The 24,809-nt window shown below is 51.9% G+C and overlaps 1 protein-coding gene across 12 annotated transcripts in view; it reads left to right on the plus strand.

The window, feature by feature from the left end:
- MYLK (myosin light chain kinase) overlaps positions 1-24,809 on the plus strand; it is a 191,240-nt gene that overhangs the window by 112,624 nt on the left and 53,807 nt on the right. For 8 of the 12 annotated variants that reach the window (XM_060099431.1, XM_060099437.1, XM_060099433.1 and 5 more), the window contains 2 exons: positions 3,812-3,928; positions 12,781-12,867. In XM_060099431.1, coding sequence (XP_059955414.1) covers positions 3,812-3,928; positions 12,781-12,867 — 204 coding nt within the window. Of the gene's footprint in view, positions 1-3,811; positions 3,929-4,314; positions 4,371-10,813; positions 10,899-11,774; positions 11,865-12,772; positions 12,868-24,809 lie in introns of those variants that run through there. The other 4 variants (XM_060099438.1, XM_060099442.1, XM_060099443.1 and 1 more) reach the window with 4 other exon arrangements.

Raw genomic sequence — 24,809 nt, forward strand, 5'->3', positions numbered from 1 at the left:
TTGCCTGGCTTGGAAGGGTGGGCGGCTGGGGTAAAGGAGAGGAAAGGGTGGAGGAGCGCTGAGTGGCCGTGTGTGGGTGACTGGGTCACAGTGATGGCACCAGTGGAAATAAGGAAGGAAGCTGGTGTTTTGAGGGGTTTGTAGGGAGAAGGGGGGTTGCTAAGTGGGTTTCCCCATCCTTCACACCCTACTGGGCATCCCCTCCACCCCCACCTCCCTGGCTCAGAACCGTTCTCGCTCCACTGCACTGAACCCCCTTCTGTTACCTCATCTAAGATCAAGATTCACTTCCCCCAGGACTCCTTCCCAGACTGTTGTCCCTGGGGCCTTTGGCCATGACAGACTCTTGTGCTCTTCCCCCATCATTGTGTGTGTCTGCGACCTACTGCTGGTGGGCACTGTTGATAGGTTTCAGGGGTGCTTCTCTGAACCCTGTACTTGGATAGGGCTCATAGCCCACAGGCCCCCCAAAACATGATTATGTCCGCTCTGTCTAGCACCAAGGAGAGCAGGAGAGGTGCGAGGGCAGTCAGTCGAGTTGACTGTTCATTCTTGGAGGGACCTGTGGAGGTGTCCTTGCTCTTCCTGCATCCCCCAGAACGGCAGGGCGGATGGTGCTCATGTACAGCAGCTGGGCCTGCCCTCCAGGCCTGCAGAGTGGCCTCACCAGGCCCTTTCTGGACCTGCAGCAGCGCTGCTCAGGCCTTGGCCCAGGACTGAGAGGCCCATGGCTGGCCAGTGGGCTCTGCGCTGCTCCTGAGAAGTGCTTTTCTCTTTATGCCTTGTTTCCTGCCCCCGGGGCCAGGCTTCTGTCCCTGGCAAACATCTCTCCCCGTCTATGAATGAGGGTTCATTTTTGTTGCTGCTGTCAACCAATGATTCATTTTTAATTGCCTTCAATGTGGGATCTCGCAAAGGCTTTTTCAAAACCCGTGTAAGTCCATCCTACAAAACACAAGGGTTTATACAGCACCTCCTATGTGTGAGGCAGTATTCTAGCCCTTTTCATTGTATGCATAATCCACTTGAAGAATTCTGAGTTCGGCTTTTTTTTTTTTCCTTTTAGAAACTATACTGTCTTTTTCAATGGTAGGTTATGTTTGATTAAGTGTTCATGACTTTCTGTTGCATAGATCCTACCAGATCACCTGCTCCAGAAATACGCCTTGGACATTCTCAGAACGGCAAATTTTTGTTTTTAAACTGACTGCATTCCAGGCTCAGGAAAAACATTCATAATAGTCACAGTCACTGCCCTCCACGATCTAGCGTGGGAGAGAGGCGTGTGTTTCAGTAATGGCCTTGGGAGACCAGCTCTGATAAAGGTGAACTCAGGGCACGGAAGAGGTCCACCTATGGCCAGGGGTGCTTAGAGGTGGCAAGGAAGGCACCGTCCCTGAGGAGGTGACCTGCAGCTGAGTTGTACTGTCCCGGCATGCCGGGGGACCAGCTCAGGAGATACTGCTGACTGAGGGCAGCCTCGGAGCAGAGCCTCTAGGGCTTGGGACCACTCCCCCTACCTCGTACACCCCACGCCTCCTCTCCCCACACACTCAGAGAAAGCACAAGACGGTGGGGTGGTCTTCAGACTCTGTGGCTTTGAGGGGCTCTCCCAGGGACCCGTCTAGCTGAGCCATTCATTGGATCCCTGGTTCCCATCCCCCTCACCTTCCTCTCAAAATTCCCCACCAGGCTGAGGCTTCTCAAAAAAAAACTCTGGGAAACAGTTTTTCTTCTGGAGGTCAGGAATAAGCTGTCCCACAGGAAATACCAGATGCTTCAATCTGGGCCAGCCCAGCCTCCAAGCCTGCCGGGGGCCCTCCCCCAGCGCACGCACATGGCCAGGGGTCCAGGCTCTGAGTGGCCTGGAAAAACTGCCTTTCTGATGCTTTACCCCCGTGAAGGGCAAGGGCTGTGGTCTACATGCTCCACCTCTCCTGGGGGTCTCACTACTGTTTTGTCCCATTTGGGTTTAAGGCTGAAGGCAGCTGGGGGACTGAAGCTGAGAGGCAATCAAGGATTCGACCAGGATGTCTGTTGGCAGTGGGATATCTGCTCCCCGAGCCTTAGGCTCAGACTGAGGGAACATGGCAAGATGGGGTCCGTTTCTTCTAAGCCTCAAGTTTGGGGGCCAGAGGTCATCTGCGCATGCCCCTGCCCTCCCAGATGAATGGAAATTTCTCTCTCTAGAAGATAGGAACCCTCATTCCCTGATTCCTGTGCCTTATAGTTCTTGCTCTCACGACAGAGTTCCTAAAACTCCAAACTAAATCCTTTCTGCTGCAGTGTCTGCAAATTCTGTCTCCTAGCCACAATGGGAAGAGATCCTGAGGCATTGCCGACCCCGGTGGGAGAGCATAGTGAGGTCCTTCTGAGAGGTGGGGTCTCAGTGAGAGTGTAGGAGGGAGGGGTGCAGATCAGCCATCCTGCCCCAAGGGGTCGGCAAGACTGAGGTTGCCCTGTTGAAGACCTTACCCAGGTGCCAGGAAGTAAAGAGAACCATTCTGTCTCTGCTTTCTCCTCCAGCCTTAGTGAGGTTCTCTGGGCAGAACTGACGTCACCCTTCCTCTCTCTGAATATCCTGGTATTTGTTGGTCAAGTCTGTGCATCTGTCTCATGGGGGTGCGGGGACTTTTGAGATCAAAGGCCATGCTGCTTCGCATACACACCTGGGATGCACACAGCTCTGCCCGCTCAGAGCCAGTGACTTGTGCCGGGCAGTGTGGCAGAAAGGGAGGTGGCCGGAGCCAGTGGCTCCAGGCGGCAGGATGCACGTGGCTCTGGCTGTATCCTCCTCCTCGTACGATGACGGCTGCCCTGACGACAGGGCAGCTTTGGGCAGGACGCCGTGCTGCTGGCTTGTGTGTGTGTCTGATGGCAGGAACGAGGGTACTGCTGCCCTCCTGCTTGGCCCAGCAAGCCCAGTCCTCAGCTGGTGTCTCCCCACACCCTAAGGGAAACTCCCCAAACGTGTCCCCCAGGGAAGTAGCCAGCCCTGGGATGAGAGAGCTAGGATGGGTGAGGACCAGACTTCTGTTCATGCCCAGCCTGACCCCTCCTTCCCCCAACCAGGCCAGAAGAGGTGTGCTGGGGCAAGGGTAGCCCCGTGGAAAAGAAGGCCATCCCTCTCTCAGGGGACCAAGGGACCCTGCACTGAGAGGGGCAGCCCCACAGAGCCCCTCTCCCAGCCCAGGGTCCCTCATCGGCCATGATTCTCAGCTCAGATACCATTCCTGAAAAGCCAGCTCCAGGGTCCCAGGCTAGTCACTGTCTCCTCCCAACAGATCTGCCCACAGGCCAGTGTCCCCGCTGGACAGGGGCTCCTGCCCTCCCCGCCTCACCTCTTTGTTCAAAATGCCCTTTTCTAGGATGCATTCCCAGAAGCATTGCTGTAAGCAGGGCAGAGTGTCCTCACCTGCCACTGTCCCTACCACAGTCTGTGGACCGGAGCCTGACTACTGCTTGTCTCTCTTGGTGACATCCAGTGTGAGGGCCTGGGTCCGTCTGTGCCTTCTGTTGTGCTGATGCTCTCCAAAGGCAGAGGCTGTTACTCTCTCTTCTTACCTTTCTATCATATCCCCATGAGAGAACTTGCTGGGGTGGGGGGCGGTTGAGTATATTTAGGGATCAGTTATTTTGGGTCTGGGTTATCGGCAAAAAGTGCCTTGGCTTTGGTGGGGCGAGCAGGTTGGTTCCCACAGGGCCTCTGATTTCTGAGCCTGTGAATAACACTTGCTCTGATGCTCCAAGTGCCCGGCAGGTGTTGGGCTCAGACCTGGTCCACTCAACAAATGTTCCTCTTCCCGCCCAGGCTCACTGTGCTCCGTCTCCATTGAGAAGGCACTGCCCGAGGACAGAGGCTTATACAAGTGCGTAGCCAAGAACAGCGCCGGCCAGGCTGAGTGTTCCTGCCAAGTCACCGTGGACGGTAGGTTGTGCTCACCCACCCCTGCCACACGTAGAATCCCGTTTCTCAGCGCCCCCTTCCCACCGTACCTGAACAGGGCTGCAGCCCAAGGCTGCCATCCCAACGTGAGGCATTCACTTTGTGGGTGACAAACCATGTTTTGCAAAACAATGAGACAGGAAGGAAAGTGGGAGCGCTACTTGGTGGTCCCCTGTGGCCTCACAGCCCTGCCCCCGGCTGGGAAGAGGGCTGCTCCCCTTGCTGGTCCCTCCTCCCCAGTCCTGACCCCTACATGCCAGGAAGGGAAGGGTGAGACAGGGCAGTAGGAGAAAAGACACACCCACAGGAAAATGACTACATAGTATTTTACAAGCCGCAGCGAACAAGTGTCAGTGCCAGCAGGACAGACCCGTGAGGAAGAGGGAGCAGAGTGAGGTCCAAGTGGGGACACTTCCTCCAGGAGGTGAGTAGGGGCTGAGGCTTCGGGTAATGGGGACAGGCCTGCCTCTGCAGTTAGAGAAAAGTAATCATAATACAGCAGAGGGAGAGGAAGAGACGCGTGGGGACGGAGAGACTTACCAGGTCTGAGTGGAGTTTCTTGTGAGGAAGGGGCGAGTCCAAGCTGTAAGGAATGGGGATTTGTCCTAAAGAAATGCAGGTAGGGCTTCCCTGGTGGCGCAGTGGTTGAGAGTCCGCCTGCCGATGCAGGGGACACGGGTTCGTGCCCCGGTCCGGGAAGATCCCACATGCCGCGGAGCGGCTGGGCCCGTGAGCCATGGCCGCTGAGCCTGCGCGTCCGGAGCCTGTGCTCCGCAACGGGAGAGGCCACAACAGTGAGAGGCCTGCGTACCGCAAAAAAAAAAAAAAAAAAAGAAATGCAAGTAGTGTGTGACTTTCCTTTTCTCCTCTGTGTAGGGTTAGAATTAGAGGCTTGGAAGTAGATGGTTTAGGCCACCACCCTCACTTGACGGGGCGGGACACCCAGGCTGTTCAGAGAGGGAAAGCTTCCCGCATGAGGTTCCCTGCTCTATTGAGGTCCAAGCCAGGGCCAGAGTCCCATCTTGGGACTTGCAATCCAGTGCCCTTTCTTGGTATTTCGTTACTTGCCTGGAACTGTCTAAAAAGGTAGTTTGAGGAAAACAATTTCTTGCCCTTGAAATGCCTGGTTAACTATCAGTAACTATCAGTGACACGTTAAAAGCTAGTGTCCAAATAAGGCATCTTGAAGACCAGTTTTGTTGTTCCTCTGACTTTGAATATAATCACTTGACTTCTAAACCCCTAACCTGTTTCACCCCCATTCCACAAGACGTGGAATCATTGTCTCCATTCTGGATTTTGTATATGATTTCCTGATCATAAAAGCCGAGATCTGTGATACATAATGAGTGGGAGAAAAGAAAAGAGAGTCTTAAAAACCAAAGTCTTTTTTAATAAAACATATAATGGCAACACAAATTGTCAGTAGCCAACAGTAAGCCTGAAACTAGAATATTGTGGGTGTCTCCCTGGAGTTCTATGAATGTGTTTGTCACAGGGGCTCTTGAGTCTAAGGGAGCAGATTCCATGGGTCAAAGTGTATGGTCAGTTCAGAAGGGGGCTTGAAACACATGTTTTGAGGCCAGGGCTGCTGCTTCTGATTACTCCTGTTACCCACCCAGGTCAGAGTTCTGCTTCTTTCTAGACAGGTACTACAATTTAAAAAACAGTGTTTCTGGGAACTTGACCCCAGAGACCTATTTCTAACAGCGCCACACTTGGGACCCATGCTGGTTCCAGAAGGAAGCCCTGCCTGTTAATGAGGTTATCTGCTTTTGGAATCCCTAGCCTCTTTGGGTCCTATTTACATGGCTAGCTGAAGGCAGGATGGCAATTCATCCTCCTTATCTGCAAAGTGTCAGCACCTTTTCCAGAAAGAGCAAATGGCTCATTTTTAAAAATTTCCTTTTTCCCTAGAGAATACATTTGGGGATTCTTTTTTTTTTTTTTTTTTTTTTAAGGTTTGGGAATTCATTCTGCAACTTAAAGGGCTTTCTTTGCCCCTAAGTTGGTCTCCTTCTAATCTTGGCCATCATAATGTATCTATAGTTCCTTCAGAGGGGCCTCTGCAGGGTTTGGCCTCAGACTACAGACTGGGATGTGGGTCTTAGGAGAAGTGCTAGGAAGGGGATGAGAGGGAGACCAGCTGAGATAGCAGGGCGGACTCCGGGTTAATTGGGTTTTGTTTTGTATTTTTTCAAAGAGAAAAAGGGAAGGTCAGCCCCCCTCCACACCCACTCTCCTCCCTGTTGCTACACCTGGACTATGTTCCTGTCCTTCCTGCCACGTTTAACTTTATCTTTCCGTCAAGAGCCACCTCTGGGCTAATAGGAAAGGACTACAGGCTCCTGAGCTGCTCCCCCGCCCCCTTTCAGCATCTTTCCCCCTGTGCTCCTCTCAGCTAAATAGACTTCAAGTCCTGCTCTGTCCCCGATCCTCTTAGCTCTCCCCGCACCCTTAGGCAATAGTACCTGGCTTAGAGGTCCCAATGGGCCCATGCACCCTTTGATATTATAGGCAAACTTTTATGTGTTTGTGGATTAGAGCATTTTTCTGAAGAAAGGGTCCACAGTTTTTAAACAAATGCTTAAAAGAAGTCATGAATTAAAAGACAGTGAAGGGGACTTCCCTGGTGGCGCAGTGGTTGAGAGTCCGCCTGCCGATGCAGGGGACACGGGTTCGTGCCCCGGTCCGGGAGGATCCCACGTGCCGCGGAGCGGCTGGGCCCGTGAGCCATGGCTGCTGAGCCTGCACATCCGGAGCCTGTGCTCTGCAGCAGGAGAGGCCACAACAGTGAGAGGCCTGCGTACCGCAAAAAAAAAAAAAAAAAAAAAAAGACAGTGAAGAACCGCTTGCCCTAAGAAGTAACCTTGACTGAACTTTGAAGCCTAGCTGTTGGGCAGGGTCTTCCATTGCTCTCCATCTGCAGCTGCCCTGCTAAACCTCTGGACCAGTCTTGCTTCCCTCCTAAGGGGGTGCAAGGTCCTTCTCCTCTCGAGGTGGGGACCACAGCTAATGCTGATGTCAGGCTGGCCCTGCCCCCGACAGTCACTCACTATCACTCATGTAGCCTGTGCTGGACACCATTTAGACTATATATCTGTGGCTAATAGAATGATGTATTTCAAGACCTCATGAAAATGACGTTGGCTCATTGGCTGTTCCGTATTAGCCACACTACTACTTCCCTCTTATAGAAAAGACAAAGGGAGGTTGCCTTTATAATGCAGCACATCTGGCTCTTTTAATCCTGCCCTTTGGGTTGTTTCCATAAGAAAATGGGTGCTCTGTGCACTTTCTTGATTATAGTTATACCGCCATTCCTTCCAGGTTAGCAGCAAACATGTCAACCGGTACCACAGAAGGCAGCTGAAGCCTGGGGTGGGTAAGGACTTGTCAGAAAACTCACCCAGGAGGAGAAAAAGCTGACCTTCAAGACCTTCCATGGCCTGCCGTGGCCAGAAACTCTTGTGCATTTTTAGTTTATGCAGCAGTTGGGCAGGGTATCTTTCTCAGTGGGAAAACCCAGGCTCAGTGAGGATCAGCAGCCTTCCCCAGTCACTCAGACAGTAAGCAGGAGATGCCGTTTCCCTGGGTGTCTCTGATCCCAAAGCCCAGGCCCCTCGAGCCACCCTGCACAGGGAGTCATATGACTCCCTGGCATGAGTTACCCTGGCAGGACTCCAACCCAGGTGTGTCTGGTTCCAAAGTCTGCACCTTTCCACCACCTGCATGGCCTCCCTATCTAGTGAATAACATGGCAGTGTCCACTGTCCGAGAGATCCAGGTCTTCCTTACTAACAGCCCTTCTCGCTGGGAAGTCCTTCTGCACCTCTGGCCTGAGTGACCCACTCCCTCTCATTCAGACCCAGGTGAGAGGTGAGGAAGCAAAGCCCTTTGTAGGCCCAAATCCCAAGACCGGGCAGATCAGGCCGCCCTTCCCAGCCACCTTGCCAAGGGCAACGGGCCTCAGCTACCAGTGAGATCCGGGGCTTTGTAACCATGGAGGCTGGTGTGTGCATTTGGTAGGCGTGGCGTTCCCATGGGCCTTCTCTCAACCCGTATGTCAGTGCCCGCTCTGCTCCTGGGGCTGGGGTTAAAAGCAGTGAACGAAACAAATTCCTGTTCTCAGAGCCTTTACAGTCGAGTGAGGGAGAGACAAAAATACGGGTGAACAGATATGTCATACGATCTCAGGCAACAACACATGCTGTGAAGAAAGCAAAGCAGGGTGATGGGGAAGCGTGCTGTTGTTGGAGAGGGTGAGGCCTCTCTGAGGAAGAGGCATTTGAACAGAGGCCTGAAGGCATCTGGGAAGGCGTCCCAGCAGTAGCACGGCACAGGTAAGAAACAGGAGCAAAAGCCTGAGCTGAGACTGTATGGGAGACACTCCCAGAAGGAGAGGTAAGGAGGCCAGGGTGGCCGAGCCCCGGGCCAGGGGCAGAGTGGTAGGAAATGAGACTGAGGAGGACCAGATCTGCAAGGCCATGTAGGCTGTGACCAGGACGCTGGATTTTATTATAAGTGCGGTGGGCCAGCCCTGGCCGTTGTAAAGGATCACTCAGGCGGTGACCAGACCCAGGAGGGGTAAGAGGGAGAGCAGATTCGAGGTTGCCACGATAGCCCAGGCATGAGATGATGGCAGCTTAGACTCTATGGAAGAGGTGGGAAATGACCAGATTTATAATGTTTTGACAGTACAGCTGATAAGATTTGCTGATGAATTGGAAATAGAGAGAAAGGGAAGTCAGAGGTGACCCTTAGTTTTCATGAGGGAGCACAGGTCAATGGTGGTACCACCTACTAAGATCAGAATGGGTAGGGGTGGGGGACAGTCAAGACTTTCGTGTATGTGAAGTTTAAGGTGTCCATTAGACGTCCAAGTGGGCCCGTCGTGTAGGTTGACCTTTAGATGAATCTGGAGTTGAGGAGGGAGGTCGGGGTTAGAGGCAGGACATGAGGAGCCATCTTCATGAGGCCACTGAGTGCCCTGGGCGTAGATGAGGTCCCCAGGGGTGGATGTGGAGGCAGGAGGGAAGGAGAGAGTCCAACACTGACAAGTAAGGCAGGACAGAGGTCTGCGAAGGAGACGGAGAAGGACTGGCCATGGTGAGACCGGAAGAAATCAAGCAGAGAGGGGTGTCCCAGAGGCCAAAGGGTGATCATTTCAATAAGAAAGGAATGATGGAGATCATTGTGTCAAAAGGCTCTGCCGAGTAGAATAAGATGAGCATGAGCATTAGCCATTGGATTTGGCAACTTGGGGCAATTTGCAACTGTAAGAAGGGAGTTTAAAGCCTAATTTGAGGTGTATGCAGCTAATAACTAGCTGGGTGGGGATTTAAACCCACACCTTGGCTCCTAACCACTGTGGTCCACTGCCTCCACGGCCAGGGAGCCCTTGTGACTGTGGCTGAGCTGACCCCCACTTCTTTTGTTGGCCTCAGTCTGCTCCCACTCCCATTTGTTCTTTTTTTTTTTTTTTTTTGCGGTACGCACGCCTCTCACTGTTGTGGCCTCTCCCATTGCGGAGCACAGGCTCCGGACGCACAGGCTCAGCAGCCATGGCTCACAGGCCCAGCCGCTCCGTGGCATGTGGGATCCTCCCGGACCGGGGCACGAACCCGTGTCCCCTGCATCGGCAGGCGGACTCTCAACCACTGCGCCACCAGGGAAGCCCCCGTTTGTTCTTTATATTGTCTCGGGCAGCTAAAATGTATTAGGTTGAACTAAATAAAATTGCTGTTTTAGTAGGTCAAAAACACTTGAATATTGGCCAATGGTGTGGTTCAACCTGAAACACGGGTGTAAAGCACTTAGCATCGTGCCAGGCACGGCCTGAGTACCCAATAAATGCCAGCTCTTACTCCTCATCTCATTCACTCCTCTGTTGGGGTGTTGTTATTCCCTTTTTCCTGGTGAAGAAGGTCAGGAACTTGCCCAAGGACTCACAGTCACCGGCCTGCAGAGCCAGGAAGGCACTCATCCTGACCAGAGCTCTCTCCCTCCTGATTTTGCCTGCATGCTGCTCGCTCCTGGGCAGAGAGAGAGAGAGAGAGAGAGAGAGGCCAGCCCCTCTGCCCTGCCCCCTCCTGGGGCTCCTGGAAGCTCAGACCCCCCTCCCAGAAGCCTCCCAAGACCTCCCTCCCCCTACCTAGGGTTGCAGCTCTGGGAATGACCTCTCTCGGGGGAGACAGAAGAAGAAATGCTGGGTTGGAAGGCTGAGCTCAGAGCTAGCCCAGGAGTGGAAGGGGTGAGGCATTGTCCATATAAGGACACGTTTTCCTCTCTATGTTGAGGCCCCCCCACCGCCGCTCCTCACACAACCACCTTCCTCCCCCCCTGCTTCTTTGGTGGCACCAGCAGACCAGCAAAGGACTCCAGCCCTGGGGCCCAGATCTAGAAATGCAGTTCAATTTCATCACAAACTGATTAAAATAGACAGAAAATACATGCTGCTCTTAAACTTTTATTACTATTATTTTTATCCCCTGGGCAGCCATGTGAGCGCAAAGCTGGTTCTGATTAAGCACGTGGTCCTCTCAGCCCACTCCTTGCTGCGATTCTCACGGACAGACTGATGGCTAGTGGCTCGTGGTGCAGGCACAGCACACAGGGGGCGGGGGTGCTGCAGAGGGAAGAGGGGGCTCGGTCCACCCCTGTGGGGCTCCAAGTCTGGGGGTGTGCCTGGTCTGCCCGGGAAACCTGAGCCCCTTTCCTCACGGCCAGATGGAAAGATAAGGAACATCTACAAACAAGGCTCAAAGCACATGATGGGGTGGTGTACTCACAAGTCAGTGTAAAGCAGGCACCCAAGAGCTGAGGACGGATGAGGAGGCAGGAAACATACAGCAGGGGCCCATCCGGGAGGGCTTTGTGAAGGTGGACGATTCTAAAGCGGCTTTGGGAAGGAGGCGAGGAAATGCGGCGAACAGGAGAAACGAATGAACAGGTAAATGATCACCGTCTCACGCAGTCTCTCCCTAGAGCCTCGTAGTGCTGTGAGGCAGAGAAAATAAGTGTAGTTTCCCTTGTACAAATGTGGAAACAGAGACCCGGGGCAGCTGAAATTATTTGCCCCCGATCCCAGGATTGCGGATGACAAAGCTGCAACGAGAGCCCTCTTCTCTCCATCGCTACTCTAATGGTGCTTGGAAGCAAAGCCCATCATGACCCCACGAGGAGAGAAGGAATCTCAGTCCCCGTCTCCTTTCTTTCAGGAGCCCAGGAAAATTGGGCCTCTCCTCCTTTGCTTGCTTATGCCTCAGTTTCCCCATCAATTAAAGAAAAATCTTGGTCCTTCCTCATCTCCCTCCTCTGATGCCCCGGAGCTCACTGGGAAAAAGACGGCAAAGCGAGTACTTATGCCAAGGAAGAGAGGACTGTCTGTGCACTCTCTGTCCCCGCCTCCTCTTCCTCAAAAAGGGGGAAAACGAAGACATTTCTGGGTGTGCCTTTCTTTAAGTTGTCATTGGTGCTGTCAGAAGTGCTGGTCTTGAAGGAAGGGAAGAAGGGAGGGCCCCAGACAGGGAACCATAGGCTCACCCCATGACCTTGGTTTATGGCAGCCTGATCTGCAAACGTCAAGGGAAGTGTACCCACCCAGCCCCTAGTTCTGTGCTTCCGAGCCCACCCCGCAAAGCCCCAGAAGCCCAGTCTAGGCGAGAGCACGTGGTAGAGTCTGGGATTGCCCCACCGTGGAGGCGGGGACAGGGAGATGGCCCTTCCTCCCCAGACAGGCCACAGGAATGTGGCCAAGCGTCAGCTGGAAAGTCCCACCCCCTCCTTTCTCCCTCTGCGCTTCCTCTTCAGGAGCAGGAAAAGGATGCACAGGAAGGGGCTGGGAGGGGGAGGCTCCCTCCCAGCTTAGTCCCTGAAGAGAGTTCCTTGTGGAAAATGCTGGAGCCCAGTGATAGCGGTACAACCAGCTCCTTCTTATCCCGGTCCCAGCAGCTTGCTAGAGTCCAGTCTCTTCTCGGCCCAGTGAGGGCCTTTTCCACCCAGCCTAGTGCTATGTCACCCTGCTGCCCTGACAAGGGAGGGTTTCCCCCGGCATCTTCCACTCTGGGCATGAATGGGAAGAGGGGGAGTGGAGGACAGCCCCGCGGAGTTGTGCGCTCACCCGGGCAGCATTTCAGCTCTGCCCAGAGGCTGCCGCTGCAGGGTTCCAGTGGCTCTGCTTTGGAGGGGGTGCAGGAGCCCCCACAAGGGCTCCAAGGCTCAGTCCAGACCCCGTGAGGCATGCCGGCCGCCTGCTCAGAGGCCCTCATCTGGTCTGGAGGTCTGACTGTCAGTATCCCTCGGTACAAGAGTCAGAGACAACAGGCTGCAAGCCCCCTCCAGACCATGAGCCCAGGGCAGCAACCCATCCCCTGCTTCCCCTGTTCAAGAGACCTCTCTACACAGAGCAGGCTTTTGGAAATCCAGAATGTTTAGCCCAAGTGAGTTAAGACCCAGTGAAGGGAAAAGATAGGCGCTGGTGAGCAGAGGGGCTCTGACTACCCCCAGCCCTGCCAGTGATGCGATCCTGGCAGCCCGTGCCTGCAGCAGAGGCGAAAGCGCTACCCAGCTCCCAGGATAGCCTGTCCATCCATCTTCAGGGCAGCTGTGCTCGGCACCTGATTTATAAGGCAGGGTGGCGAGGACACTCCTTCTTTGGTGCTCTTGAGAGGAAGGTGCCTGGCCTGCCCAGCAGGCACTGAGGGCCCTCAGAGTGGAGCCGGGACGGGGAGGACGTGTGGGTGTTGAGGTGGGATGTTTATTGCGATGCCTCTTCTGCTTCCTTCCCTGGGCAGCTGCCTACTCATGTTTGTCGTTAACCTGTTTTGTTCCAGATGCCCCCACCAGTGAGAACGCCAAGGCCCCGGAGATGAAAGCCCGGAGGCCCAAGAGCTCTCTTCCTTCCGTGCTAGGAACAGAGAGTAAGTACTCGTTCAGCTCTTCCAGGCAAACCCGGGACTGAGGGCCGGCCGCTTCCCTGCCTGTGCTCCTCGGAGCCTGGACCCTGCCACCACCCTGGTGCCCTGTGAGCCCCCGGTGACCGAGCCACTGGCCTTTTCTCACCCCTCCCACCTCTCCCAAGGCCTGAGTGGTGTTGCACATCCACATCCTGTGGCAACGTCACTCAGGCCCCTTCTGCTTCCCACCAAGAACCCTGGGAGATCTTCCCCTAATCTCTCCCAGTTGAGTCTTTCCTGCCACATAGACCTTCTTACACAGTGGCTCTGATCAGATCACTCCTGGTTGGAGTACCCAGCGGTCCTCAGGGCCCACCAGTCCCGTGCAAGTGAACCTCTCACACGTTGCCGTCCTGGCACACCTGCCACGTGTGAGCACACATTCTGACATCCAGCCTCAGCCTTTGTTTCCAAGCGCTGCCCCCTAGCTCCTTACTCCTGTTTCATCCTCAAGCCAAACTGAGCTCCTCTGTGCGCACCGGATGTCCCTGTGTTCCTCCCTTTGTGCCTTTGCTCTGGCACCTCTCTTGTGGGACAGGCTCCCACTGAAAAGTCATCTCATCCCTGAGCTCGTCTTTGCTCCAGCTGAAAGGAACTCTCCCCTCCCGTGAGCCCCCCTAGCACTCAGCATCCATCCCCCTTCTTCCATTGGCTGTCCTCTTCCCAGGCTCACGGTGACGTGTCTGTGTCTCATCCTCCTTCCTCCTTTTTAAGTTCCGTGGGCCTCCAGCTGGGCCAACTTAGGGGTGCACCTTTCAGGATGCCAGTGCCGTGACCTGCTCATAGAAAGGCCTTACCAGCATCTCTTGGAACAAACTTGCAGCTGTGGTCTAAATAGCCAAGCAGGGAAGGGGCTTCTCCTATGACTCTGCCTGACTCTCTCCCTCTTTTTGGATCTTGGCTTTCCCCAGAACCCCTTATAAGCTTTTAGGCACTGTGCCTAGGGTCCACGGTGCTTTTACAGGCCCACAAAAATATTGCAATATCTTATAAAATTAGGGAAAAATTTAACTTTTAGGTCAAAGAAAATGTTTTAATTCATAACATTAATATATTCATCTTTATACCAGTGCAGTTGTAAAATATAATTTATGTATGTATGTATGTAAGTATATACTTTTTTTTTTTTCTTTAGTGAAGGGAAGGAGCCTTCAAAGGCAAAAGTGCTTAGACTCCACAAAGGTCATAATGCAGCCCTGGCTTGCACTACTGATTAATTATTGGTCTAATTTTGTTAGAAGTACGCTTCAAAACCTCCAATTTTAACAAAAGATATGGGGTTGCTTGGGCATCCCCAACACACTCTGTGTTTTAAAAGAGCAAAAGACAAGACAAACTCTTAATTACTGACACTAATAAAGGGAAGTGAGCTAGATTAATTCAAAGGCTGCCTCTCTTCTTCTGTTACAAGGCAGTGTTCTGTAACTTAGTTTTGTTCTCATCTCTTCAAAGCAACCTATTTACCTTCCCAATGAGGAGCTTGGGTTCCTCATGCACATACCAGCCAAGCTTGTGGGGTGGGGAGCACGCTCAGCCTTCAGTATGCCAGGGCAGCCAAATTGGAATGATAATTTCTCATGGATATTTATTTATTTATTTATTTTGGTCTGTGTTGGGTCTTCGTTTCTGTGTGAGGGCTTTCTCTAGTTGTGGCAAGCGGGGGCCACTCTTCATCGCGGTGCGCGGACCTCTCACTGTCGCGGCCTCTCTTTTTGTGGAGCACAGGCTCCAGACGCGCAGGCTCAGGAGTTGTGCCTCACGGGCCTAGTTGCTCCGCGGCATGTGGGATCTTCCCAGACCGGGACTCGAACCCGTGTCCCCTGCATTGGCAGGCAGATTCCCAACCACTGTGCCACCAGGGAAGCCCTCTCATGGATATTTAACCACTGGGAGCCTCCGATTATCAAAAGTGGACGTTTAATAATAAGTTGTTGACAATGCATAAACAATTCTAAGAAAAACCTAGCGAGAACGGGTTAATGATTTTATCTTCCGAAAGGATTTCTTGGTCCTGTGTTCTATTTAGTTATGGGACAAAGTCCTCGGGAGAGACATGGGATCTCATAAGAGCGCCAAGTGATGGTGAACTGGGTCTGATGCGATTGTTCTTCTCTCCTGGGGGCAGAAGCAGGAGTGCCTGGAGTTAGAGCTGGGAGGTCAGCAGCCTCCTGTCCTCAGCTCTGGCACATCTATTCCAGTGCGATCCCGAGGGAAGTGAGGTGTGGGGTCAGAGGAGAGCCGTGAAAGAGAAAAACAAACTGGAGGCAGTGAGCAGACCCGGGACCTGGGCTCTTTGCCCTGGAGAAGAGAAGGCTGTGGAAAACCCCAGCCAAGTTGTCATCATGAAGTTCCAGGGCAGGGGCTCTCAACCCTGGCTGCATGTTAGATTCACCTGGGGAGCATTTAAAACCACTGCTCCCTGCTGCACCCCAGACTAATTAGATTAGAATCTCTGGCAGTGGGATCCCGGCTTCAGTGTATGTTTACGCTCCCGGGCCATTCCAAGGTGCTGTCAGCCAGGCTGGAAACCAACTGTCCAGAGGGAAGCCAGGTGCCCTAGCACCACTGGTCTTGAGAAGCAGAACCGGGTCTAACTCTACCAACTCCATTAAATGTGGAACCACCGCGGGCCCCCCGGCCCAGGTCCTCAGGGCATTTCCATCACCTGCCTTTAGGGAGAGAGCAAGATGCTCTGGTGGAGTCTGGGCGCCATGGTTCTTTCCCCTCCGAAGGGTGCAGAGAAGGGGGCTCAGTGGGCAGTGCTGCTCGGGGGGGGGCAGCTGCAAGTGCTTCATCTCCGTGGCAAACACACTCGTGACTGCATCACCTCCAGCTGACACTGCTTGTCTGCTGAAGGGGAATTTCACTCTGTGTAGAAAGCCTTCACGTGGGAGTTACAGACAGATGTCTTACTCCCAAAAGAATGGAAGTGTGTGTCTCTATGTATAGTAATGGCCATGTTGAATCCCTCTGCCGGCCCACGCCTCCTGGCCCCCATCATCCCAGCCTGTCACTCCCTGGGGCACTGAGAACATTAGCAGCATCTTTCCTTCGAAACCTGCAGTTTCCTGGGTGCCTGTGTACCACTGTGGGGCTTCCTTCCCAGGAGGCTCCTGAGAAGGCAGCTGCCCAGAGACAGGGAATGAAGGGGGTCTCTTTTAGGTCTGCACCCCCAGTTCTTTTCTCACTTTGGGGGATAATTTTTTTTTTTTTTTTTTTTTTGCGGTATGCGGGCCTCTCACTGTTGTGGCCTCCCCCGTCGCGGAGCACAGGCTCCGGACGCGCAGGCTCCGGACGCGCAGGCCCAGCGGCCATGGCTCACGGGCCCAGCCGCTCCGCGGCATATGGGATCCTCCCAGACCGGGGCACGAACCCGTATCCCCTGCATCGGCAGGCGGACTCTCAACCACTTGCGCCACCAGGGAGGCCCGGGGATAATTTATATGATTTATCAATTACATAAGTTAAATATGCATGCCTTCTTGTTGAAACATTTTAACTAGTACAGAAGTTTACCAAGTACAATGTGAAAGCCCTCTTTCATCTTAGCCCTAATTTCACTCACCTCCTCAAATATATTCACAATTACTTTTTTCTGAATATTCACATATACACATGCAAATATTTCAGTTGGACTTTTTTCTCACAGAAATGGAATTATGCAGTCTGTACACCTCTGCAACTTGCCTTTTTCTCTCAGCATTGCTGTCCCCAGTCCCAGACATCTCTGATTCCATGAGAAAGCCCAGATTCTCATGTTGCTGAGTGGTCTGGCTGTGTATGTGTGTTCATTTTCATCAAGGGCTGGGAAGTACCTAATCTAACCAGGAAATCCATCTTTCCTCCAGTGACCGAGGGAAGGCTGAGTGGTTTCCTTGTCAAATAGATGGCGGCCAGATCCCTGTCTGCATGCCCTCCCCTCCCCAGCTCAGATGTTTGGTCCTGTGAGGGAGCTGTCAGGCGTGAAAGTGGATGGTGCTTGTCCACACTGGCCTGAGAGCCCCTGGGGGCACCGTTGCTGCCTAGCTCTGGGGAGCATGAGGGAAAAGCCAAGCAGATTTGCCCAAACCCAAGGGGCCAGATGAGAGAAAACTGACGAGAGTACAAGTTAACCTGACAGACACCAACTCACAAGAACAGAAGTGAGGAGGGGGTCATCTGGGAAGGTTTTGGGATGAGGGAAACGCTAGGCCAGGTTATGAAAGAGGAGAGGAATGTGGTTTGGTTGAGGAGGAACTGTAACACTCCTCTCGTGAGGGGAGACTGGAGGGAGGAATGCACAGGTACTATCGTGAGGGCCCCCGATTCAGTCACCTGCCCATCACACAAAACAAGAGTTTTTTGAACACCCATGCAACAGGCATCATCTTAGCCACTCAATCTATGTCACTTCAGGCTAGTCTTATTCAACTGAGCTACAAATAGTTGTTCCCATTTTACAGATGAGCAAATCGGAGTCTTAGAGAACTAAACTGTCTTGCCCAGAGTCTCACAGCTCACAGCTAGTTACATGTGGGCACTGTGAGGGCAACCCTGATCTCCGTTCCTCCCACGCCACCCTGTGCCTTCCATAGTCTCAGGGCCATCCCTTGTGCTGTCCACACAGTGGACACTGTCCACCAGCGGGGACAGAGGTCTGACTGCCATCAGAGCTGGGGGGAGAAGAGTGTGACAGCCAGCATGCTTCCCTGGATCTTAAGACCTGTCAGGGTCTTTGCTGCATGCCTCTCAATGGGAATTTTTTTCTAACTTTATTTTGATATAATTTCAAATTTACAGAAAAGGTGCAAGAATAACACAAGAAACTCTTGTACACCCTTTACTTAGATTCATCAATTATTTGCATTTTGTTCCATTGTCTTGTCATTCTCTGTGTATAAACTCATATATATATACACCATTCATCAAATATTCATATCTATGTATGTATATACACTGTATATATACTATATATACACTATATTTGTTCATATATATTCACCATTCATCATATAGACATATATATACCATTTACAAATAGAGACATCATGCCCTTGACCTCTAAATATCTACTGTGTATCTCCTAAGAACATAACCACAATGCAATTATTAAAATCAGGACATTTAACATTGAACCGATACTGTTTAACCCACGGTCCCATATTCAATTTTTGTCAATTGTCCCAGTATCCTTTATGGCTGCTTTCCCCCATCTTGATGGGAATTCCGTCTCAGCACTCCTGGAAAACTTTATGCACTCCTCCAGCCCAGAGTGGGTCATCTCCCACCTTTGGAGAGAGAACAAGAGAGACGTGCGTGGGCCTGGGGGAGAAGTATCCCCACCTCTGACGGGGATGGGGGGCGTGGGTAGACGGCAATACCCTTCCTTGTTGGCCCTCCAGATGCCCATTTACTGTGGCCGGTGGGGCAGTGCTCAGGCACAGGGCATAGCCAAACAAGCCCCTGGGCTGGAGAGCAGGAAATGAACGTCTTGGTTCTGCCTCTAATTGAACATGTGGCCTTAGTCAGAGCCCTTCCTCGCTCTGCAACTGTCAAATGGGGACTTTCTCCGACTGACCCCCCAGGCCTTTTCCAGCTCTGACATCAAGACATTCAATAGAATGCTTTTCTTTGGAGTGATACAGCACAGGTGGGGTTGGCCAACACCCTTTGTATCATCTGGTACATGAAGGGTGGAAAGCTCCAGCAAGCATGAACACACAGCAGCAGAGAAATCCTGATGGGGAGGAGGCCATATGCATAGAGTCCAGGCTTAGTGTGTCCAGCTGGAGGGGATCTGAGTGGAATTTTGTGGGAGAGAGGCATTGATGGGGCTGAAGGATGGTTTGAGAAAATACAGAGAGGCACTGCCTGTGCGATAACAGGCTCAGGGCTTCCTCCTATCAGTCCGTAAAGCTGACGGTCTTTCAGAAAAGAGATAGAGGAACATCCACAAGGTGCTTTTACAACTAGGGGACAGGAACCAGTGCCTGTCCATCTCTGAAATTTCAGTGCCTGGTGTGAAGTAGGGATATAATAGGTATTTCACTTTTCAAATGTATTTATGAGTTCCCCTGCTTCTGGGATCTGGGGAGGATGCAGGTGGAACACCACTTCATATTCCATGCCTGACCTCGGCCTTGAGCTTCACCTCTGATATCGGTCACTTTGACCTCACTGACTACTATCCCAGATTACGATGCTCTTAGATATCTTTGCTTTGGTCTCCTGTATGTGTCTCTCTCTGAACCCAAAAGTCAGTCACCTTGAAAACATCTTTGGATATCAAAAGCAGTGTCCAGTTATCCAGAAGATTTTCTCCGGGATCAAATCTTCCTTTTGATCAAACTCTCTCCAGGATTCAGAGGGCTGGAAGGAAATGCTGGAGAGGTTAAGACTTGGCATCAAGACTTGCTTGACAGGGAAAGATATGGGACCCTGGGAGAGAAGTGGGGCTATTTCCATGAATGTCTTTGAAAGCTGGCACCAACTCCTGGTTATTCCCAACCAAAATACTGGTCTCTGGAGAGTGACGGTGGTCATGCCACCCTCCACCCCACCATGCATGTGGACCTGTGCTTCCACTCCTGGGCTGCCACCTCCAGATCCTTCCCAGCTCTTCCCTTGTCTCCCACAAGCCAGTTCAATGGCAGGTGGGTCCTCCCAGGGGAGGGCCTGGAGGATGCCCATCAAGCAACATTGACACTGCTGTCCTGGCCATGCTGGGCGCCTCTTTCACAACTGCCCTGATGCTCTGTGCCCTGGGGGCTCAGGGCTGGGTGTTTGCAGTAACAAGAGGAGCAGTGTTCCTCTGGAATCTTCTTACGTTTGCTATGAGGGGATGTGTATAGGAAATTTGCCCAGAGATGTTCATTCTGGGAAAATGACTAATAGTTTTCCACAGGTTTGTAAGGAGGGGTTGGAAAGGGCCTAATATGTGGGGGGAGGGAGAGAGACATTGTTGAGGGGTTTTCAAGTCCCCTGGAGCCCTGAGCCTCCCCCAGTGCAGGACAGTGAGATTCAGCCTTCCATCCCCAGGCCCTCACCTCCACCCTCCTGTTCGGACACAGCCCTGCAGGGTGGGTGCTCTCCCTCCACACGTCACCCAACCCGAGTCCCCTTCAGGAGCTTGTGGCAGAAAGTTAATGCTGATTTTGGGAATTGTGAAGGGTTTGATGTCTATTTTTAGCTAGCTACCTAAAAAAGGAAATGTCCCCAGAGAGGCAGAGATCCAGGGACCTCCCTGTACCCTAGGCTGTTCATGCCACCTCCCCAGTTCCCTTTGGCTTTCCATTATCTCAGACCCTTTTGAAGCTGTAAGACCCGCCTTCAGGCTCTGTAAATATCTCCCAATTGCTCTCTCTGATCTTTCCGGAGATCACTGGAGAGAGGGACTCATATGTGTCTTCAGATTGAGCAGTCTGGAAACTTCTGTGGGGTGCCGACCTCTGCCATCCCAGGGCAGAGGAAGGTTCCTGAGGCCAGGACTAGGTGGGTGGGGGCAGGCTGGGGCAAAAGCAGAAGATGGATTATCCAGACAATTGGAGGCCAGCCTTCCCAGCCCAGCCCCATGTTTCCCAGGAACCTTCTAAATTCAGTGTTTTGATTTGTGATGTTTTTATTGGGCTGCTTCACTTCTTCCAGCCTCAGTCCCCTGTCTGGGGTGGAAGGCCCAGTACCTGGCAGCTTTGATCTAACTGGTAACAGAGAAAGGGACCTTCTCTTTGTGGAAAGTTGCACAAGGATTCAAGCCAATGGGCTTTATCTCTGAGCATCAGAGCCCAGGGGTGGGTTGGAGTGTTCTCGGGAATTCCTATGTTAACAGAGATTCTCGGGGGTTCCATTTATTCCTTTAAGAGCTGTTTTCAAGCCTGTGCCAGGTACTGAGCTACATACTGGGGATACAGAAAATGAACAGGATGGGCCCCATTCCTGTCCCCAGGGAGCTTTCTGGGGTATATGCGCGTTGGGGGCAGGTTTCTGCAATTGCAGTGCCTTGTGATGACTACTGATTGAACTGCCTTAGAGGGGCATGGAACCCAACCTGGCAACAGTGATGTGTGAGCTGAGACCCGTCCCAGAATGTGCAAGAGTCAGCAAAGAGTTGACAACAAAATCCTGGCATTGCAGAAACTGAAAGGCCTTCAGTTTCTGTGTAGAGTACAGAGCAGTCTCCCCAGAAGCTGGCACAGGAACCAGCAACATCCACACCCCAGGAAGATCAGGAATCTGTGTTTTCAGCAAGTCTCCCGGGTAATCATCATGCACGCTAGATTTTGAGAACCACTGACATTGAGCATACAGGGCATGGGTGAGGGTGTTCCCCAAGAGTTAGAAAGAAGGCTGGGGATGAAAGTCGGGGACAAATCTTGAAGGCCCTTGTCTGGTGAATTGGACTTGATCCTAAGAGGCAGTGGGCAGCCACTGGAGAGGTTTCAACAGTGGAGTGACATCAGACGTGCGTTTGAGAAAGACCATTTTGGCCACTGAGTGATGGATATATTAGTGTGGGGACACGGGACCAGAAGTCTAGGAGGTGGTACAGTTAGGACTAGAATGGTGACAGCAGGGATGTGGAAGTGGGACCAAGGAGGTTATCTTGTTGATGGAATTGAAGGATGCCAGTTCGTGACCGGATATGGGCAGGGAGGGGGCCTTGGGAGAAATGGGGATGAGAAGCAGTATGGGAAGAAGAAGCTGGATTTGGTTTTGGATGTGTTGGGTTTGTGGTATGTGCCTAGGGAGATGGTGTCAGGTAGTGGGATGTATGGGTGGGCCCAGGAGAGAGGTCTGGGCTCCAGGAAAAATGAGGGCAGCAGAAAGAGGGATAAAAAAGAGGAACTCAGAGAAGTTTGTGGAGTTAGAGTTTGGGGAGCAGTGCTGTACCAGGAGGGGTGTGCCACCTAGGGCTGACTGTCTGGGAGAGGGACAGACCCAGTGGCGAGGAGAGGGAGGACACTCTGCCCTCCTTGCCTCACCCTGTGTCTGGGGTTTGCAAAGAGGGTTGGATTTTATTTTCCTTCTGTGATACTCCTCTCTGACAATGTCTAGCACAGAAAGTTTGGGGTGCTGGAGAAGAGGGTGAGAGACAAAGGGCTGACAGCAATAATAAGGTAATAAGAAGGGTGCACCCAGAGGAGAAGAAACTAGTTAGTGACCCAAGAAGTACTGAGAGCTTGGGCATCTGGACCAGCAAGAATTTTCCCTCTACTGAGGACGTGAACTGGGGAAGGAGCTTCAGGTGCAGCATGAGCGGCCTCGTGTAGGTATAAAGCTGACCTGACCAACAGTGTGGAGACTAAACAGGTGAAGAAAAGTACAGAGCAATCCTCTGGGGATGTGTTTGGGGAAGAAAGGTGAATGGGTGGTAGGGCTGGTGTTAGAGCTTGCACTTTATTGCTATACCTTCTTTACAATGTAGCTTAATTCTTTACAACAAATTTTATTTATTCTTCCCACATTCTTTGAATGAGGAAACTGAAGCTCCAAGAGGTGAAATAACAGGCTATAAGTCACACAGCTTAGGAAGTAACAGGGCAGTATTCAAGCCCAAGTCCGGTGCCAGAGCCTACACCCACTGCATTTCTGCAAAGGGACAGAGAAAGGTTTCAAGGACCTGATTTGAGGATGGAGCTGAGGGTCAGCTGGAGTCAAGAGGAAACAGGAGGAAAGCAGCCATACACTGGGCAGCAAGAGGGTTAAGTCCTGTTTCTAACTTGGCCACATGTCGTTTTATAAACCCAGCAAGTCATCTAACTTTTATTCAGATCCATCTCCTTCTGCATGAAATGGAAACAACGTGAAGTGCCCTGCTTGTGTTTGGTTGGGGTAAGAACCCAATGAGAAAAAGGATGATGACATCATAGGTTAGAAACTCAACTTGCTGAGTCTAGCTCTCTACGAGAAACCAGGTTTCGAATCCAGTGACTCTGCTTTCTAATCCATTAAATATGTTCTCCTAAGCCCAGAAGGCAATTAATGGATTTCAGCAGATGGTCCTATAAAATATGTATAGAATAGGATACAGAACATTGTTAATGTTTCAAATAGTTGTTACTGATAGGAACCAAACCAGTTTCAAATGCTAACCAATTCAAGCAGGAGGCGCTCGAAATTTGTAGAACTACCATAAACTTTTGGCCTTGAATCTTATTTAACTGTAACATAGAAATATTGCTATTAGTTCAGGCTCTACTTCTGGCCTGGTAGGCTTACCCAGAGCCCCCAAGAATAGTATAGTGGGGCACTTTGGAGTCATCTGCTTTCACTTTGTGCCCTTGCTTGCCTTCTGATTACCTCCTAGCCCACCCCTCCAGGGGCTGGCACCTCCTTCCTTGCCCCCAGAGCTCACCCACAGCTGCAGTAGGGCTGCCATAACAAACTACCGCAGACTGGGTGACCTAAACATCAGAAATGTATTGTCTCACGATTCTGGAGGCTGGAAGTCCGAGATCAAGTGTCGGCAGGTTTGGTTTCTCCTGAGGCCTCTCTCCTTGGCCTGCAGGTGGCAGGCTTCTTGCCTCACGCGGCCCTTTTTCTGCATGTGCATCCCTGGTGTCTCTCCGTGTGCCCAAATTTCCTGTTCTTATAAGGACACCAGTCGGTTTGGATTAGGGTCCACCCTAACAGCCTCCTTTTAACTTAATCACCTCTTTCAAGTTCCTGTCTCCAAATATAGTCGTATTCTGAGGTATTGGGGACTAGGGCTTCAACATATGAACTGCGGGGGACCCCACTCAGCCCATAACAACAGCCCTCCACACAGTTCCTCTGAAGAGTTGGCTTTCCTCCCTCCCAGGAGGTCAGATCCTGGCTCTGGTAGGAACCCCTCTTTCCTTCCCTTGAGAGCTGCTCTCTTCCAGTTGTGCTGTCTCCCTTCCAGCTGCCCTGGATGCAGGGGAGCAGGGGTTTTGTGGCTCAGCCAATCCTGAGGGTTCCGTATCCCATCCAGTACCCACTCCCGAGGGATCTGGCTTTCCCAGGCTCTTCCCTGCCAGCGTCTCTGGGCTCTCCCTCGCCACCTAGTCCTAGCCTTCTGCTTTCACACCTGTTCTCTTCTCTCTCACCTTAGAAGAAACGTTAGCTTGACATTTCCTCTTCTTCACCCTGCTTCTCTTTGTCCCTTTCACCTCCAGAATTCTTGATGGATTAGTTGACTCCCTAGCTGTTTCCTTGAGAATCTACTCTAGAGCAACTTCTGACCCCACCATCCCACAGAACCTGCCCTCTCAAATACCACCCATCACCTGATGCTGGTCTTCCCAGCACCCATCCTCCTCCACCCTGGGTTTCAGGGACCGTCCTTCCACAGCCCCTCTCCTTCAGCCCCGCTCCTCCCTGAGAGCATCACCTCAGATCAGACCCTGGCCCTTTCTCATCTTTCACTGTACTATTTTCCCCGAAGAACTGACCCATCCTCACAGTTTCCGTTAATGATTGCATGTTGGATCCTGAAATCTTTCTCGTTCAGCTTCCACCAACTATCTCTAGAATTCTGATCCTGGGCTTCTAGCCAATACACAGATTAAACTCTTTCATCGACCACGTTCTCTTGAGCCAAGCCAAACTCCTCATCTTTCACTCCTAGATTCCACGTTCCATCGATAAAATTTTTCCCATTTATTCAAGCAAGAAGTCCCTGAGAAATCTTTGTTCCTCCCTCTTGTTTAGCCCCGGAATTCTTTTAACTTTTCTTCCATCTCTTATTTGTATTTTCTTTTCTGCTGCCTTTGCCAAGGCTGGACCTTGAGGTGTTTCTCCTAAGAGTATGGCAATAGCCTCCTAATTGGATATTCTTGTGCCCTGGAACTGGAAAGACCTCCAGGAGTCCTCTAGCCCAGTTGGATTGCTGTTTGTGTCAGGACTTCCTGTTATTCAGGACAGAGACCTAACTCTCAAACTTGACATTCTAGACCAGCACTGCCCAA

The sequence above is a fragment of the Mesoplodon densirostris genome, chromosome 5 (genome assembly GCF_025265405.1).
Source record: "Mesoplodon densirostris isolate mMesDen1 chromosome 5, mMesDen1 primary haplotype, whole genome shotgun sequence".
Classification (NCBI taxonomy): domain Eukaryota; kingdom Metazoa; phylum Chordata; class Mammalia; order Artiodactyla; family Ziphiidae; genus Mesoplodon; species Mesoplodon densirostris.